The sequence below is a fragment of the Eucyclogobius newberryi genome, unplaced genomic scaffold, assembly GCF_026437365.1.
Source record: "Eucyclogobius newberryi isolate DKJ021-1_F unplaced genomic scaffold, fEucNew1.0.hap1 SCAF_13, whole genome shotgun sequence".
Taxonomy (NCBI): domain Eukaryota; kingdom Metazoa; phylum Chordata; class Actinopteri; order Gobiiformes; family Gobiidae; genus Eucyclogobius; species Eucyclogobius newberryi.
In genome coordinates, this window is record NW_027315757.1 from 5,080,494 (window position 1) to 5,098,747 (window position 18,254).

Sequence of the window (18,254 nt, forward strand, 5' to 3'; positions counted from 1 at the left end):
TTTAGTATTTACTTATTTGGCCTTAATACAGCTATAGATCAATAACCTCCTGGTTATGTGGAGGTCCCGCCTGGTGGGCAGGCCCTACTCAGAGTAGGATAAATTTCGAAGTTCCTGGACTCAATTCACAGATCGACAATGACTCTTGGATGAGTCGAAACGTTTGTTTTTTTCATAAAAACAAAGTACAGATGACAACTGAATCTTTTTCTACAATGGAACACCTCTGGACGAATGAGGGATTACACCGATTTAAGTTCACATGGTTCAATTAAATCTGAGCTAAAACAAGCCAAGGCCAATGTTGACCTAAAGTTAATTCTGAGTGAAAAACTGTTTTGCACCTAAACCAGGCCAAGAATGATTTTTTTGCATCTGAATCATCTTTGTTCCCTCACTACTGTCATCTGTAGCAGTCACGTTCAAAATCGAGTAGATTCTGCCTAACCTTATATTGGATTTTCTGATCAGCTTTTATGTAAAGAGACATATGAAAAAAAAATGAATTAATATTGAATCCCTTTGTCAACCAGCAATTTTATTTTCCATAGAAACAAAGGCATGTAAAAGCAATTATCTGGACTCGGTGGAAAATGTGAGCACTTGAGTGAGAAGCAAAACAAACTCAAAACCAAGACCTTTATCAAATTGTCATGAAAAATGAAACACACATTATTGGACTGAACAACATTTTTATTCTGTCATTACAGAAGAAGTACAGTACCCACATTTTGAACCCCTGAAAGTGAGAGGTACATTTGTCCAGTGCCACATAAATCTATAAAGGACGATTCAAAAAGAAGGAACGCCCTGGAATTTAAACAGTTTAAATGATTTCTGACACGTTTTAGAGAAAATCTGGACAAACGCAGAGCCACAGGACAAGCAACCAAACATTTATGTTGAAATTCCGATGAGCCCTTTACAAACTGATTCCTCTCACATGTCTGTTTCGTACATCCAGGAGTTTTAAGTGCCAGCCTTCAAATTCACCACTGCAAAGTCAAATTGGAATTTCAGCACAATACAAAGAAAGTCAATGCCAAAACTAAACAGAATATAGAATAAAATAATGTGGAGTTTGGGTCTGTACCTGCTGGCTATTTGATTTTGGGAAATCCAAGCTCCCGTTTTCCGATATGTATTTTAAAAAAAGAAAAAAAGGGAAATAACCGGATTTTCACTTTTGTTTTTTAAAACACATAATGGAAAACAAGTCATTATTTAATTTATCATTGTGAATAAAAGAATAATCTATTCTTGGGGAAAACTCCTAAAAGTGTCGTGACGAGAGCCTAATAAAGTTCTTATCGTATCCCGGGGCCAAAGTCTCTGGGGTCCGATGAGAGGTGAAGGGCTCTGGATGTAAGACACGCTGAACGTGGGACACTGTCCAAGGCCTCATCGGCCACTATTCTGCCATGGACTCGTGGACAGCGGATCTTTGGTGCTTCATTCTCCGCTGGGACTGAACCTGGCGGCTGCTGCCTCTTCACAGAGACTTGGACAACAGCGTTCATGTGTGTATGTCTCTTTATACAACAATCACAAATTGATGAGTAACTAAGCTGTGCAATTTTGGATTTCCCTTTTCAAAAAGGAAATCAAATGTCCAGAAGGTACACAGAGCAGTGTTTTTCCCTGGGTCCAATTTGACATAATAGGTTAAACTGCAAAAATCTTTAAGGGCTAAATTGAAAATGCGTTTGGGCATTTTTGCTCCAATTAACTATCACAGCTATTGATTACATTTTTTTTAAGGTCTGAGAAGAATAAAAATGACATTTCCTCACTGATGGGTGGACACCATGTGACCTCTATGCACGATATATTTCTAATCACCTCTTCAATTCCTCAGCTATAAATCCCTCCCACAGGAGATCAAGCCAATAGCAAATTTAGGGCTGAGGCTTTAAGTGATTGAAATGGGAAAACCCACCAACATTGTCCAATAACTGCGTTCCCAAAAACCTTTCAATCCCACATGTATGAAATGTAAATGCCCTTTTCTACTGTCCCGATTCGGCTTGGGTGTTAACTTAGCGGCCTGCTACAGTGTTTGCGTCTCGCTCTGTGGTGTTTTCATGATGCTGCGCTAATGAGCGCTATTGCTAATGGTTGCAAATGGATGATTCTGCTAATGGCCGCTGTAGTTGGTCCCTGTATTTTGTGGTTTGCTTTAAAAAGTACAACCAGTGACAAATCAATTGAAGAGTATCAAACATGTAGCTAAAAGACAAACTCCTGACAGTAAGCGAATGAATGCTTCTGCTACCTGCAGTTGTTCCATTTACACTGTGGTGTTTCCATGTAAAAAAAAACAGAGGTAACTGAATTACCAAACCAAAGAGTCAATACATTGCGCTGAAAGACGACTCAAGGCGCTAAGCTAATGACTGCTAATTCTTTTGGATGCTAATGGCTGCTAATGCTAATTCCAGCTGTAGTTTTTCCATTTCAATACATAATGCAGTCCTTGATGTTTTTGAATGTTTCAGGTGAAACTGTTCAAATCGCATTTCAATATTGGCATGGTTTGACTTGAACAAAGGCCAAAGGTGGCAAACGAGGTGACGAGCGGAGGAGGCGTGGCGCGAGTATCGGCAGGAAAGAGCTGTGAGATTTCTTCCTGTCAGAGTTTAAGACGAGAGGAGGAGATGCTGCTGATGTGGATGAGGTCTGCATAAGGAGGTCCAACCAAGGGACAGGTAAACATGAGTTTGTCTGATGACCAGCAGCTCCAGGATTCTGAACCGGACTCTAGGCTAAATGGTTTAACATCTCATTTGCACACTGCAATAAACCGTGAAGAAAAAAAAAGAGTCTTGATTTCTTCTTGATTTGAGAAATTTTAGCTAGTTTGGAATAACTTGGCATGTCTTGGGCTTTGACTACTTTTTTATTTCAAAATGTAAATGGATTTATTTTATAATTCCTTGATAAACTTTAATGACCAAATAAACTACTTCCATTGTTTTTATGACTTTTCAATTCTAGTTTCACAAAAAAGTCAAAAAGTAAAACTAAAATCCCTCCATGGACATACCATTTTTTTAAATCTATTTTTTTAATTGAAAGTAGTCAAAAAGTAACTAAATCAATGCAGTGCAGTCTTGTCTGGACATGGAAGGACAGCTGGTTTGCACACCGCACTATGTCCCAGGCAGGTTCATGTGTTCATGTCTCTGGGCGTGTGGGCGGAGTCAGGGCTGAGAACTGCCCTGGCTGTCTGGGTCCGTGCCGCTGGACGTGCTGTCAGAGTCAGAGTCGTCGTCATTGGGCACTTCCTCTGATAACATCTTGTCCCGGACGCGGCGGTGCGTGGCCCCCAGGCGTGACAGCAGGCCCTGGTAATCGAACCGGCCCCGCTTCTCCCCGAACGGATCCTGAGGAAACGTCACATCAAACTCTATTTAGAATTCAGAATGATAATGTTGCCTCCTTGGACTTGGTCTATAAAGCAATAAATATGGGATACTATTGAGTTTGGCTTGAATGGATTATAGTTTATTTATCTCGCCACACAACCTGTCATATGGGCTTTAACAGCGCAGGAGATCAGTCGGGATGATGTCTGCTATTCGCTGACTAAATAAGATGTTATGTACACTCTGCGTTTGGGCTGACTCACCTGCATGTTCTGGCCCTGTAGGTGCAGCCGTTCTTTGCACACACTCTCGTAGAAGTCGTAGTACTCGAGGAAGGACTTCTCCATCACACTCCTGCAGAGAGCACAGTACTTACATAAGCCTTTGGTACACATACTACTACATCTTGTGCAAGCATGTGTACCAGAGGGCATCGGGACAGGGCACCTTCCCCTCCAGCATGTCGCACACTGCCACTCTCATGGTCTCGTGCCGGATACATTCGTTGTAGTTCTTGCTGTCCCCTGGGTGGCGTTCCTGCACACAACACAACCAGAAAAATACTAACCTGCAATTAAGGAGAGTTATGTAGACTAAATCTTATTAATTATATTAAAAGGATTAAGTAGCTGTGAAGTCTAACTGGCTTTTACAACACAAGGAGCACTTTCTCATTAAACTTTCCAATCAGCCAAGGTCAACATGAGGTCTCCGCCCGGGGCACTACCATCAAAACTGAACCTGTATTGCCATTGGTCATCATAAAGAGCTCAGCAGATGCTCAGACTCTGTAACAGGCGTGTGTGAGCGTGTACTTGTTCAAAGCCGGGCTCGTTGTGATAGGGGTTCTCGGTCATAAGGGACTGGATGGAGATGAGAACAGAAGAGATGCTCTGAGCAGGGCTCCAAGCCGGACCCGTCCATGTGCTGCAACACACACAAGGTCATGGTCACTTTATTTGTAAGGTAGATTTGTTCTGCAGTGAAAACGGACAATGCATCCCACACAAACATCGCACAAAAAGATAAAATGCAACATTCCTTCTGTATCACCTGGGAAAACAATTAAATATTGTGCTGAGTTAGGATTTTGGGGCGTTTGGCGCATCACGTTTTGTTACGTTTGGTGCGGTGCGTTTCAAGCTTTTGATCTGGAGCGTTTGTCTATTTTCAAGTTGAGTACAGAGGGGATTTTTTCATATATATAAACTTTTTTTATTGTCAGGTACTCGCAGTAAAAAAAGTCCTGTATATGAAGTTCCATTTTCTTTGTAAATATTGTGTGCTTGGCTTTTATTCATGAGCGCTGTACACCCTGAAAAGTACAATAAGATTAAATAATAATTAATAAAATAAAAAATAATAATAAAAATAATAATGAATTGTTTGACGAGTCGACTGATCACAAAAATAATGGTTAGTTGCCAGTCTAATTATTTAAAGTATTTTGAGGCTAGTAGAATTTTAGATACGATGCTTTCACTTTTAAAATGCTTTGAAATGTCTTAAATGTGCTTAATAACAGTTCTTACTTGTTGTCAGCACTGAAATGGAGCAAAGGCTCATGGTTTATGATGTTGTTTAGCTGCTGCAACAAAACAATGCATTTAAGCAAAGAAACCTGTAATTTGACATCCAATGATTTGATTGTTTTTTTTCACCCAAGGCCCCAGGCCCCGTGAGGATGATTATGTGCAATGGTGGTAGAAGAGAACGCTCTGTCACAGAGGCTTTACCTGCTGCGCACAGGTCTTGCTGATATAAAGTTGATCCAATTTGTCTTGTCAGACAGCACCCATTCATACATATATACTTCTTTCAACCACTTTTTGGTCAAATTTGAAGTGTTTTTGCTCTCACTGTAGATTGCACCGTTACTGTAGGTCGGTGCAATCGACCTACAGTATCATCATTGCTATCATTGCTATCATACAGTATCATCATTGCTATCACACCGCACTCGCCCCGCACCAGAATGCTGGAAAAGCCGCTCCGAGAGCACTTTAAACAGATGGTCCAATGTGCTCCAGACTGCTGTTTGTTTAGCAGTTTAGAGTTTAGTTTTCAGTCAAATGTTTACGTTCCTGCACATGTTTAAAATGTGCACTGTGAAGTTAATCTGGATTTTAAAAGTACAAATAGCAAATCTAACTAATATGTTTCTCAGAAAAGCCCAGTACAGTATGTCTTTTCTTGGCTGATGTAGCATGTGTGCGAGTTTATGGTCTCACCCCAGGATGCTGAGGCAAACCTTGCCGTTCCTGTAGAAGTTGGGATTGAAGCGCACGGTGTTGTGTCCCGTGGTGATGAGCTTGACACGTGGCGGGTGGATGGGGTAGTCCGGTGGGCATCGAAACAGGAAGAGAAAGAAGCCGCCCTCGTACGGCGTATCGAACGGACCTGTGATCAAAGCGTGGATCTGGCGGGACAAAATAGATATTTGATCCCACATCATGCAGCTCCGCTTCACCACAACCGCATTAAACGGTTACGTGAACGAGTCGAATATAAAGTTTTCTCTGTCTGTGTTTCAGCGGAATAAAGTGAAAGTGAAGAGCCTACCGAGTCAAACTATCAAAGAAACACATTTGTAAAAACATCAAATATAAGTAATCTTATCAAAATAAAGTCATTGCGGCGAGTATTTACTACAATACAATACAATCCTGTTTGGTTTGTTCTGAACTGTGGAGCTTGATCTGGTCAGATTAGGGTTAGTTGGTTAGGGTCAGTTGGTTAGGGTCAGTTGGTTAGGGTCAGTTGGTTAGGGTCAGTTGGTTAGGGTCAGTTGGTTAGGGTTAGTTGAAGGACAGTAGGTGTAGGGCTGCAGCTATCGATTCTTTAAAGGTGGTATGGACGATTTTTTTCAGCAAATTTTTTATCATATTTCCTCGTGGCGTGTATAAATCATTTGTCCTGCCACGTATCAATCATAAAACGCACCTACCGCTCACCTGTAGCCGCGTCAGACTCGTCCCCACGTTTCCGCGTGCCTAAGCGCATGGATCTATCATAATATAGTTCCCTCAGTGTACGGGGCAGAATGAAGACGGAGAAAGACAGTTCGAGCTGACGCAGAAGTGGACAGAAATCTACGGGAGACGAGAGATGCGATGCGCTCCGTTGCGCTAATAAACAAACGCACGTGTGTGTTGTATCGGTCCGCACGGGGGAGTGCGCATGCGCACTTCCGCCTGCTTTCTCAAATCGCCGAAAAATCGTCCATACCGCATAAAGTAAGGTAAAGTATTAATCTATACATTTTTTCTTCGATTAATCAATAAATTTTTTTGTACATTCCGTAAACCATTTAAAAGCATATAAAATAGTTTTTTTTTAAATAAACGTTATAGTTCATTGTAATAATGAATGTACAAATAACAAATTGAGTTTCTTCACATAAGTTTGTCCCCAAAACAGCCACATTTCACTTCACCAGTCCAAAGTGTTCTGTTTGTATATAAAGAATATATATAAAGGGCTAATTAACTTGTCACCAGACTGTTTGTAACAGTTACAGTATGAATTCATTTGCGTTTCTGTCACACAACTTAAAATAAGACATTAGTTTGTAAAACATTGTGTGTGGGACAGTGATGCTGGTGTTTTTCAGCGGTGGCCCTACATTTTGCCACTTTACGGCGTTGACTCCGTGTCATCGCGGACTTTCTGTTTCACATCAGATTATTATAACACGGTCGTGGTCCTCCTGCTGTTTTCATAGAAGTATGTAGAAGTACTTTTTTGGGTCTTCTGGTGCATTTTAATGTGGTCCAGCCAGCTAAAGTAAGAGTAAAATGTTGAGGTTGTAATGCTATAAAATGATGTGATGAAACTGTGCCAGGAGAAAATGATTAAAGCCAGTTATTAATACATTAGTGTACTTAATTACTCAATACAATATTGGCTATGAAAAATAATTATGGTCAAATTGATTCATTTTAACTGAAAATGTAAAAGTAATAGTTATCCTTATTAATTTATCTTTTACAGCTCCCAACTGTTACTTGACAAAACAAGTTATATTAAATTAAACAAATGCCATAAGCATTGCTTGATTAACAATTAACACTGATAAAACAGTGCAAACATGTTATTCCGGTTATTCCCAGAGAATGAACAGAACTAGAAGTGAAGGTCCAAACCTAGCTATTGTGAAGAGACTGCGTTTCTGCAGCTTTGCCACTTTTATATAAAAATATATAGTATTATTCTATAACAGACGTAATCATAATATAATAGGTTATTTTTCACTATCAATTTATTATAATTTATAACAAATAGTCTAATGATGCTTTTTAAATAAATTGAAATGTTTTATTGCTCTATTAAAAGTTAATTACAATATAAATGTTTGTTCTGATCAGAACATCACACACTGGACTCCTGCATGAAACAATGCTGCGATGTGATTGGCTGATGGACCTTACATGCATAAACCTTTACGTTCCTCTTATTCCACTTTAAGAAGTAAAACAGACATCACGAGTTACGATTGATCTCACACATGGTGATGTGAGAGAGGGGGACGCAAACTCAAACCCGCTCATCTCTGACTGAGGCTGCACAGGGGCCCTGCTCAGGGGCCCGGGACAGGGGCTGCACACTGTTCACTCCAAAGTTTCACGTCAGAGGTTCTGGACGAGACGGCGCTCGTCCGGACCGGATCTCCGCCTCTTAGTGACCCGGGGCATAGAGGCCCCTCACCGGCCTCACCTGCAGCTGACACTACCGGGCTGGTGTAAATGTGAAGCTTATTATCTTTCATTCAGACACATTATGCGCGGGGCAGAGCTCTCAGAGCTCTCCTCGCCTCCAGCCTGAGCGAACTAACGTGACAGACTCGTGTTGTTTCAAACAGCAGCATTAACCGTCTCTTTGTAAGAGAAGTTCAATAACTGGAAAGTGTTGTTGAGTTTACAGTTTCTTTACATTGTCAAGAAGTTTCTTCTTTCGTTTTTCGGCACCAGGAGATATATTCTTCTGGACATGAGGACCACGTTCTGTTGTGTTTATGTTTTGCTCTCGTTCTGCTCGCGCACAATGAAGTTGCCCAATCAGCGCAGGTTTGGTGCCTTGGTTGCCAGATTGTCATTACAAAAAAATGCGGTTTGTGCGTTATGTTACCGCTGTGTGCGCTACCGCGCCAGCAGCACTACTACACTAGTGGCGCACGCTGTGCAAGATGGGTTGCCAGATTGGGGGCCCTATTAACGCCTCGGGGCCCTACGTGGCTGCTTAGTTCACTTATAGGCTGGGCCGGCCCTGCATGGGACATAGACGGGATCGGCTCGGCCCGAACTCGAATAAAATGGAGCTTGCGAGAACGCCTGTCGCAACAGTGCCGACTTGTTCAAAAAAGAAAAAAATCATGAAACGCTTAATCTTTGGCCTAGGCACATGAAACTTGGGACAGTGATAAGGCGCTGGTACAGCTGGCAGCCCGGTGTAAACGCTCTCTCTTCTTTCTCACACTTATTGTGCTTTATCTCCTATATTTTGTAAATATAGTTAGTATATTTTTTCTATTTTACTGTACGATAGGGACACGCGCTGGAATAGTTTTTTAATTCAACTGTTTTTGACTTTTTTCGGCTGGATTTGAGCGTTTTTCGTTGCGGTCGTTGTGTTGTTGTGACGTGAGCCCACCAGCCCCCCCGCGCCCTCCGGCCGCGCTAAAGTACGGCGTGTCGTCGGTACACGTTTATATACACGTTTATATGAAAGAGGAACTTCACGAACGATCGGGACACGCACTGGAATCGCTTTAAATTAACTTGTTTTGACTTTATTCGGCTGGATTGAGTGTTTTCGTCGTGTCGTTGCGATGTGTCTTGGCTAGAGCCCCCCGGCCCCGGCCCCGCCCCCCGGCCGGCGCCGTACCGCGTTTCCACAAAGGAGGAACTAATGAAACTGCGGAGAACAGTCGTCTTACCCGGAGATCGTCACGTTATCCCGTCGCAATACTGACCTAACCTAATACTGATGTGCAATTCTGTCATATGTGCAATTACTGTTGGAATTCATGTGAAATTAATGTGCAATCTATGTGCTGTCGTGACACATATTCATGTGCAATTACTGTCGGGATCACATGCAATGGTATTTATTTATTTATTTGTCAATGGGAGTTTTTATTTATTTATAGGAGATCTTCTACTGAAAGTGTTTTTCAGACTTCCTATAAGTGATCTGTTCTTCTGTATCTACCTCTGTATCTACCTGCGTTGCACCAATGAAATTTCCCCATGTGGGACAATAAAGGAATATCTTATCTTATCTACCTTTGACGAGTAAAACACCTGGCAGCATCGCTCAAAAAAGGCTTAATATCCTGCTAATGCTAACACTAATGCTAATTAGCGTCTTTGTTGATAGGTGACGAAGGTACAGGGAGGAGGGGGTGCAGCCAGGTCACCGAGGCTCTCTCTCCCTTTCGCCCTGCTCAGGTCTGCGTTCAGCACGATCTTGCGATTTGTCAGGACAAACAACTATTTGAGTCGTAAACTACGCGATCATCAACGGTGAGTGTCGTTTGGTATGCCGCAAAACGCAGCAGAAAACATGGACGCGCGGGAAGGCGGTCGCGCGGGTGGCAAGAGCCACTATCGCCGCTAGCGCGGCTTTAATTTGTATGTTATTTCTGCAAATAAGTATTTGAACACCTGAGAAAATCAGTGTTGATATTTGGTAGAAGCCTTTGTTTACAATTACAGAGGTCAAACATTTCCTGTCGTTCTTGACCAGGTTTGCACACACTGCAGCAGGGATTTTGGCCCACTCCTGCACACGGATCTTCTCACTTGACCCAGGAGATGGTCACTTTTTCTGTTAACCCATAATAAAGTCATAAAAAAAACTAAACTTAATGAATGTTTTTTTGTATATGTACAAATACAAAGTATTTGTTCCAATCAATCTATCAGAGAAAAATCAGAGTTGTAGAAATAACTGGAAACTCAAGAGAGCAATGACATTATCTTCTTTACAAGTGTATGTAAACTTTTGACCACAACTGTATGTCAGCAACCGCTAGAGGCGCATTGCCGATTCAGTCCTGCAGTTCTGCTGTGATAGTCTTCTGTGGGACTGCATTTGACTATTTTTACAGAAATTGCTCCTCTTGTTGTACAAACCAATACCATCGATTGAAATTGCGCTACAACTGTCAATCACCCCCTAAGTCACGCCCACGTGACCTTCCCATGATGATTCACAGCAATATACAAGTAGGAGAAAGTTTTGAAAATATACTACACGGAAATGCTGAAAATATATAAGTAATTTAATGAATCATAAACTACAGAAGATTTGTGATCTAAAGCAACAAACCTCATAAAAATGTATTAAGATTAAGTATGTTTTTTTAACGTCACAATATTGCTTGTCTAGTCGAAGCATCTGCTCCCGGGAAGTCCAAGTCGGCCATCGAGTCATAAATATCATAAATACTTGCATGGCCTCATTCATAATGCCTGTTGCTTGCCTGAACTGTATGAAATGATGCAGGTTGAACACATGCCCAAAAAGTCTGTTACCTCTCCCTCGACCGCTCCCCAGCACAGCAGCAGTGGTCAGAGCTTTTTTGGCTGAGATGTGAGGACACTTCCACCTCATTTTGACACTGTTCAAACTCTCCCTAGTTTTTGGGGATAAGTTACATTAGTTAAAATTCCAAAAGTATTACACTCTGGTTACCATAACCTTGATGGTGTAAATCAATTGTAAATCTGACACTTTTTGAAGTTTTTTTCTGAAGTACCTACCTCGGGTGCGCCGCAAGACCCCCGTTTCAAAAGACGCATCACTACCGCGTTTATTTATGTGTAAATATCTCATGTTACAACGTGGGCATATGGACAAGTTAAATTTTCTTCGTAAATATCGTGTGCGCAGCTTTTATTCAGGAGCGCTGCATAGACCGAAAAGTACGGTTCTTATGATTTTCATCAATAATACACTTCATTTATAAATAATCTCCATCTTTATTTTTTTGATAATGCATTTAAAAAGTTTCAATCTACAACAGAAATAATAGAGTGACCATCCGACTAGTGACTAATCCAAAAATAATCACTAATTTGCAGACTACTAAAATAACAAAAAAAAACTTTGCATCAGAATTGATTAGAGTACAAGATGTGGCGTTCCAATTTTTAATACATTTTTACCTTTGATACCACCAAAATATTTTAAGAAGATATTTTATTTATAAAAAGGAAATAAATTCAAGTCTAGTCCGAAAAACTATGAATAAAAAAGTAATGATTGTTCTACTCCGGTTTAAGCCTTCTCAATAAGGAACATTATCAAATCGCAGCTCCGATGTTTTTAGAATTATTATCCTTACTAGTGAAGATCCGAGGCTTGATTATTGAGACTCGATTGTTTTTAGTTGTAAATATATTTTTAAAATGACCTAATTGGTGTGCAACAGGCTTGTACTTATGGTAAACAAGAAAAAAAGTATAAAAATATATAAAGTGTGGACGTGGTGGGACCTGTATAACGTTCACCAATAGAAAACAAAGCTACCATGTTACACTTATTGGCCGTTTCTGCCACTATGCCACTTTCATATTATAATATACATTACAATAGCAGGGCTCAGATTAAGGATTTTGTCTTGTATAGCAGTGCTGCTAAACAATCCGTTAATTTTTATGTGTAAAGCAGTTTGATAATTGCATAGCAAAACACAAAAATGACAATCAATATTTTCCATTGACGTAGCAAGATAATTTATTTCAAATGTATTTGTAAATACTCTATTAAAAAATTTAGTTTTAAACACTTACAATTTTTCAAAATAAAACAGAAAACAAATTAATTAAGACCAAGTCAGATGGCCTTTTTTACAACTTTCTTCCATATCATCATCAATCAGATGACTATTTGCATGAGTCTCATTCTCATTTACATATTAATTGTCTTTACACTCACAAAAAAGATGTATTAAGCTTCTGATGGAAAAATAAAGGTTGCTGTGGTGTCATGGTGTATTTATTGTGTATTTCAAATTGTATCGCTCTTTTTGACGTTCCATTCCAGCTCTAAAATGTTTCCATTTTTGGTTTTGCTATTTGATGACGGCCCCTAAGCACTCGTCTCGGCTCCGCACATTCGGAGCAGTGTAATTTGCTGCGCCCAAAATAAGCATCTGATTTTTAAAAACAAGGTTGTAGTCACTTGTAGTCAGTATTTTGGCATGTGGAGGATCTGCAAAGACTTTTGTGTTTAGGAGCTATTGACCTCGGAAGTCAGAATCTGTGAATATGACGCCAACTTTACTGCACTGTGGCTCCTCCCACTCTCCAGTTTTCAGACTTGCGATCAGAGACAGCAGCGGGACCTGGTCATGTCAACACAGCGTCCTACATTGTGTCATGCTGTTGTTGACGATCGATTGACGAGTGATCAGTGCTTTTTTAGGCGCTTTGGTTATACAATTGAACACCATTTTTGAACACAACAACACTTTTTTCGGACAAATGCGTCGCATTTGAGAGAAATTGCATCACATTTTGCGAGGCAATACCTCTTATTCTGAGCCCTGAGCTTATTATATAATAAGCCCTGTGTGCACTAGACGTTTGAATGAGGAGCTTACTCAAAAGTTTCGTGTCAGAGGTTCGATTCTGGACAAGACGGCGCTTGGGTCCGGATCGAGTCCACCTAATTAGTGACTTGGGTTATGGAGGAAAATTGTGTTGCATCTTTCCCAGTTTTGTTTTGTCTATATCCAGGAAGGCACATATTTTGTAGATTATCTGTATCATTATCTTATCTGAATAGGGCAATCCTTGCAAATCACAAATAAAAACAAGTACATAATAAAAAATCTAAAAATATTTGAGTACTTCCAATGCGTGTTGTTGAGTTCTTTACTATAAAGAGAGGCACGTGTAGAGGTGTGTAGAGGTGAGCTGGTTTTACCTTGGTCATATCTTGAGGATCAGGGACCACGAACATGCCCGGAGGAGGCTCCTTGTAGATGGACATGATATCCCTGTGGCAAACAGAGGAAGACAAGTCATCATTCAAAGAAACAGAAACAGCCACAAACTAGAAGAGGATATGGCCCTAAAGCCACATTTAGAATGGTTCTGGTCCCACAGATCACTTTAGAGCTCTTTGGAATGTACAGGGCTTGGCTCTGCGTCCAGAGGCAGAGCTCTGCTACGTGAGCAACTGACAATAGCAATAACCAAAGTTTTGCCGCATCTTTACAGTCTTAAAACTTGAAGAAAAAAAACAGGTTAATGTCAACTTTTTGTAGTAGTCCAAATGTATTGCTCACTTACTAAAGCCTAGAACTCACAAGCATGTGTATTTTGCCCTAAGCACCCGTAAAATAGGCCCCTTTTGAACGTTATTCTAGACTGATCATCTATGGCCCTGGCCCTGGCCCTGGCGCTGGCCCTGGCCCTGGCTCTGGCCCTGGCTCTGGCTCTGGCTCTGGCTCTGGCCCTGGCCCTGGCTCTGGCTCTGGCCCTGGCCCTGGCTCTGGCTCTGGCTCTGGACCTGGACCTGGCTCTGGACCTGGACCTGGACCTGGCTCTGGACCTGCTCTGGACCTGCTCTGGACCTGCTCTGGACCTGCTCTGGTCCTGCTCTGGTCCTGCTCTGGTCCTGCTCTGGTCCTGCTCTGGACCTGCTCTGGTCCTGCTCTGGTCCTGCTCTGGTCCTGCTCTGGACCTGCTCTGGTCCTGCTCTGGTCCTGCTCTGGTCCTGCTCTGGTCCTGCTCTGGTCCTGCTCTGGTCCTGCTCTGGACCTGCTCTGGACCTGCTCTGGACCTGCTCTGGACCTGCTCTGGTCCTGCTTTAGTCCTGCTTTAGTCCTGCTTTAGTCCTGCTTTAGTCCCGCTTTAGTCCCGCTCTGGACCCACTTTGGACCTGCTATAAACCCGCTTTGGACCTGCTTTAGACCTGCTTCGGACCCCTGGCCTAATACATACCAAGCATCATAACTATTCACCATGAAAAGTTATTAAGTGCAATTCAGAGGCCAGAGCAGAGTTTAGCAGTCACGGTAAAGCTAACAAGCATTAGCATGCCAACAACAGCGCATTTACTGTACTTAAAAGGTGGAATGGACGATTTTTTTCAGCAAATTTTTTATCATATTTCCTCGTGGCGTGGATAAATCATTTGTCCTGCCACGTATCAATCATAAAACGCACCTATCGCTCACCTGCAGCCGCGTGCGGTTCATCCCCACGTTTCCGCGTGCCTAAGCGCATGGATCTATCATAATATAGTTCCCTCAGTGTAGGGGGCAAAATGAAGACGGAGAAAGACAGTTCGAGCTGACGCAGAAGTGGACAGAAATCTACGGGAGACGAGAGATGTGATGCGCTACGTTGCGCTAATAAACAAACGCACGTGTGTGTTGTATCAGTCCGCACGGGGGAGTGGCATGTGCACTTCTGCCTACGTTCTCAAATCGCCGAAAAATCGTCCATTGCGCCTTTAACAGAGAATTAAAAATAAAAAAATATATAAGTAGGTGCTTTTTTATGTCTGTACTGTGGCTAAACAGATTTTAATTTATTACATGAAAAATAAGGCCATACAGTAAACTATTTAAATTAATTGCTCTTATATGGTCTTATAAATATCGGCTTCCTGGAAACACCAAATGGACTTTTAAATTAAATGCCTGGCCCCAGTGAATGATCATAATCCTGGTTCATGTAAGTCTACTGGAACTCAACTGGCTTTGGAACAGATGGTTCCTGTGGAATGTTAGGTTTCTGTCCAGGAGTTCATTCAATTTCACTCCTAAACCTCGGCTGCAGATTGCATTTACAGCATTTATTTCTATGATAGAAGAACTTCAAAGGGCAACTAATGACCATTTTAGTAGTCGACTAATCAACTACTGTTTCTACTGCTGATTGAGACTTTAAATACATTTTAACCAAATAAAAGGTAAAAATGTCCCGACTGAAAAGGCTTCTAGAAAAGAGAATATTTCCAAATTGTGAAAACACAATACTAAAATGATAAACTCAATTTTGATATGAAGGAAAAGGCCCAATACTCAAAAAACAATTTCTATAACACAATAATGACACAATAATCTTTGATACACAAAATAATGGTAAGTTAATAGTTTTAAGAGGAGGGTTCTGTACTCTCTACTCCACTACATTTTTGTGTACCGTACTTTTTCTTACCTGTGGAATTGGCTAAGGGTATATTTTTTAACGCATTTCTGACATTCTACCAAAAAATATGGGTTAAAGCCCATTTTTAATGTGATACTTTTACTTTAATCATATTTTCATCCTGTAAATGTACTTTACTTTACCTGTAATACTTTATATAACAGGTTTGACTACTTCGACACATTTGACTTCACTATAACATGATTATATTTAATATTCTGTGTTTTCCCAGTTTGACAATGTTGGTGACGTTTACGGTTTTACTTCATGGTTGGACATGAGCAACAAATATTACCTACCAACCATAATGTAAACAAGGGTCATTATTGGATGGGTTTTATTACTATTGCATCATCAGTAGGGTAAAAGTTATTCCGGTTGTCCTCGGAGGTTGGATTTTCCGACTGGAAATTACATTTCGGAATTCCTACTTGGAAACTCGGTCAACCTTTCAGAACCCAGAGTTTATCCGATTTAGAAAATTCAACATGGCTGCAGGTTGTCCAATAACCATTAGTATTAGTGTTAATTATCTTGATTTGCTCCGTACTGCTCCCTGAATTTGCGCCTGTGCTGCCATTGAGTCTCTGCTGTTATAAATATATTATAACGTCTGGACGGAGCTAGTGACAACACAAGCCAAAGTTTGAATTCAAAATGTTGATTTATAACTTACAAATATAACACCACTGTCCGGGTTGATAATATAACTTAGCTGGATTCATAGTTTGGTTGATTTGAGCGATTGAGTCTTAAGAGTCTATACACAGTTATATATTGCTTATAGTTTTTTCTGACTTGACGCTGGGACGCAGAAACTCAGAGAAAACATATTTTTGAGGTCCAAATTCCACATAAATCCAGTTATAGATTTGACTTGGTAATAATATTATTAATAATATAATAATAATAATAGCTTGTTAAATTATTGTTTATTTTTGTTCAGAAACATTGTCAATGGAATTTTACCGACATAAAGCTAGGATCAATATTTACCACACCAAACAAAGTGCTCCTGAGAAAAACACATGCGCTTTCAAATCTATATAACACGTTAGACTGCACTTGTAAAACAAAGAGAATATGATTCTATTCAAGATTTTACCAAAGGTTTTACCTGTTTTTCTCCAATTTGGAAATTTTGATGCGGTTTATAAAGTCATTTCCTGGTTTGACATGGCCAGCATTTATGACATAGGTAGAGGTAATTCCACAACTGTTACTTAGCAACCAGATTGAAAACAAGGACCAAAGTCCATTTAAAATCATACATTATTATGATTTGACAAATAATTACACCCGACAACACGTTTATTTTGTTGAATGGTTGTTTAAGCCATAATAAAAATGTGTAAAACGTGCACAATGTATATATGCAATTTTGATGGAATGGCGCTTTTTTATGACATAGGTGGAGGTATTCTGTTGTAGGACTCGGCACTACTACTTGTTATTTTAAACTTTTATTTGTCAATGTTTTTTCACAAATTAAGTTCGCAGATGTAAAACTATGATAATTATTTACCGCAGAGACTATCCCACCAAACGTTGTTATAATTAGAGAAACATGAGAACCTGTCATACGGGCTTTAAGTAACAAAACAAGTTCACCACTGATTATTGGTAGAATGACTTTGTTCATCCACGCTAGTTTGACACACCTCTTTATCCTGAGTATGCACTGCTGGGACGCCTTCTCGTTGTCCCAGTCCGTACTCATGGTCGGGTCCCAGGAGGTGGCGTGGATCTGGGAAAGCAGCCCAGCCCCGGCTACCCCCGCCACCCCACCGACCCCGACCCCGGCTAGAGGCGACGGCGACCCGGTCACGGCGGGACCCACCAGCGCGCCAGCAGCAGTGACAGCCGCCAGAGAGGGAGCCACTAGAGCGGCCAAGCCGCCACCAGCAGGGTGAGCGGGGGACGCGGGTCCGGTGAGAGTTCCCCCGCCGCCGCCGCTGGAGCTGGAGAGAGCGGGGAGCAGCGGAGTCCCGTTGCCTTGTCCGGTGACGCCTAACCCAAGGGCACTACCACCACTGCCACTGGACTCGTCTCCGAAGAAGCTGTCCGCCATGACTCTGGAGCCAAAAGCAGCAGGCAGCAGGCAGGCAGGGTTCGGTGTGTACGCGGTGGTTCACAGCCGGGTGGCCGAGGAGGGGCCTCGGTTCGTAGTCGTCTCCCCTGAAAATTCAGTGCGTAGACGCCGCAGGAAGCTGAGGCGAGGCCGCGCGACACGGAATTCCTCCCCACGACATGGTTAGCTCAATTTGAGGTTAGCTCAACAGTTTGGCTCCGGACTAGGAAAGTAGCTGGTAGGGCGAGAAAACGGGCTTGTCCCGGTGGCGTAGAGCTCACGTAAGGTCCTGAGGTAAAGTGAATGCACTGTCACGGTGTTTTTACTCCCGAATCAATCGCGTGAGAGAACGGCAACACAACGTAACTTCAGCTTCTCCAGTCAAGAGTTTGCCTTGAGGATTGGAGCTTCCGGGAAGAGCCTTCACAGTAAAACTAGTTTCTAACGAAAGTAGAAACGTCTTGGTTTTCAAGACCGGGTCCAGATTACTACAATTCAATCCCTTTCTAAAATAACTTTGAAATTTAGATTTTCAAGAATATACAGAACGCGACCAGAGAGTAAAAACAAAATTAAACTAGATAATGTGCAATGGCTGAAGCAATTGCGAGTGTCTGCATTCTTGCCTAAAAGTAAAACATC

The 18,254-nt window shown here is 41.4% G+C and overlaps 1 protein-coding gene across 1 annotated transcript; it reads right to left on the reverse strand.

Moving 5' to 3' along the window:
* Nucleotides 1–632: 632 nt before the first annotated feature.
* ube2z (ubiquitin-conjugating enzyme E2Z) lies at nucleotides 633–17,992 on the reverse strand. The gene is made up of 7 exons (XM_072442355.1): nucleotides 17,203–17,992; nucleotides 13,305–13,377; nucleotides 5,600–5,787; nucleotides 4,184–4,295; nucleotides 3,793–3,905; nucleotides 3,632–3,722; nucleotides 633–3,386 (listed from the first exon to the last, which is right to left on the reverse strand). The coding sequence occupies exons 1-7, from the start codon at nucleotides 17,610–17,612 to the stop codon at nucleotides 3,204–3,206; spliced, it is 1,170 nt and encodes a 389-aa protein (XP_072298456.1). The 5' UTR covers nucleotides 17,613–17,992; the 3' UTR covers nucleotides 633–3,203.
* Nucleotides 17,993–18,254: the final 262 nt, after the last annotated feature.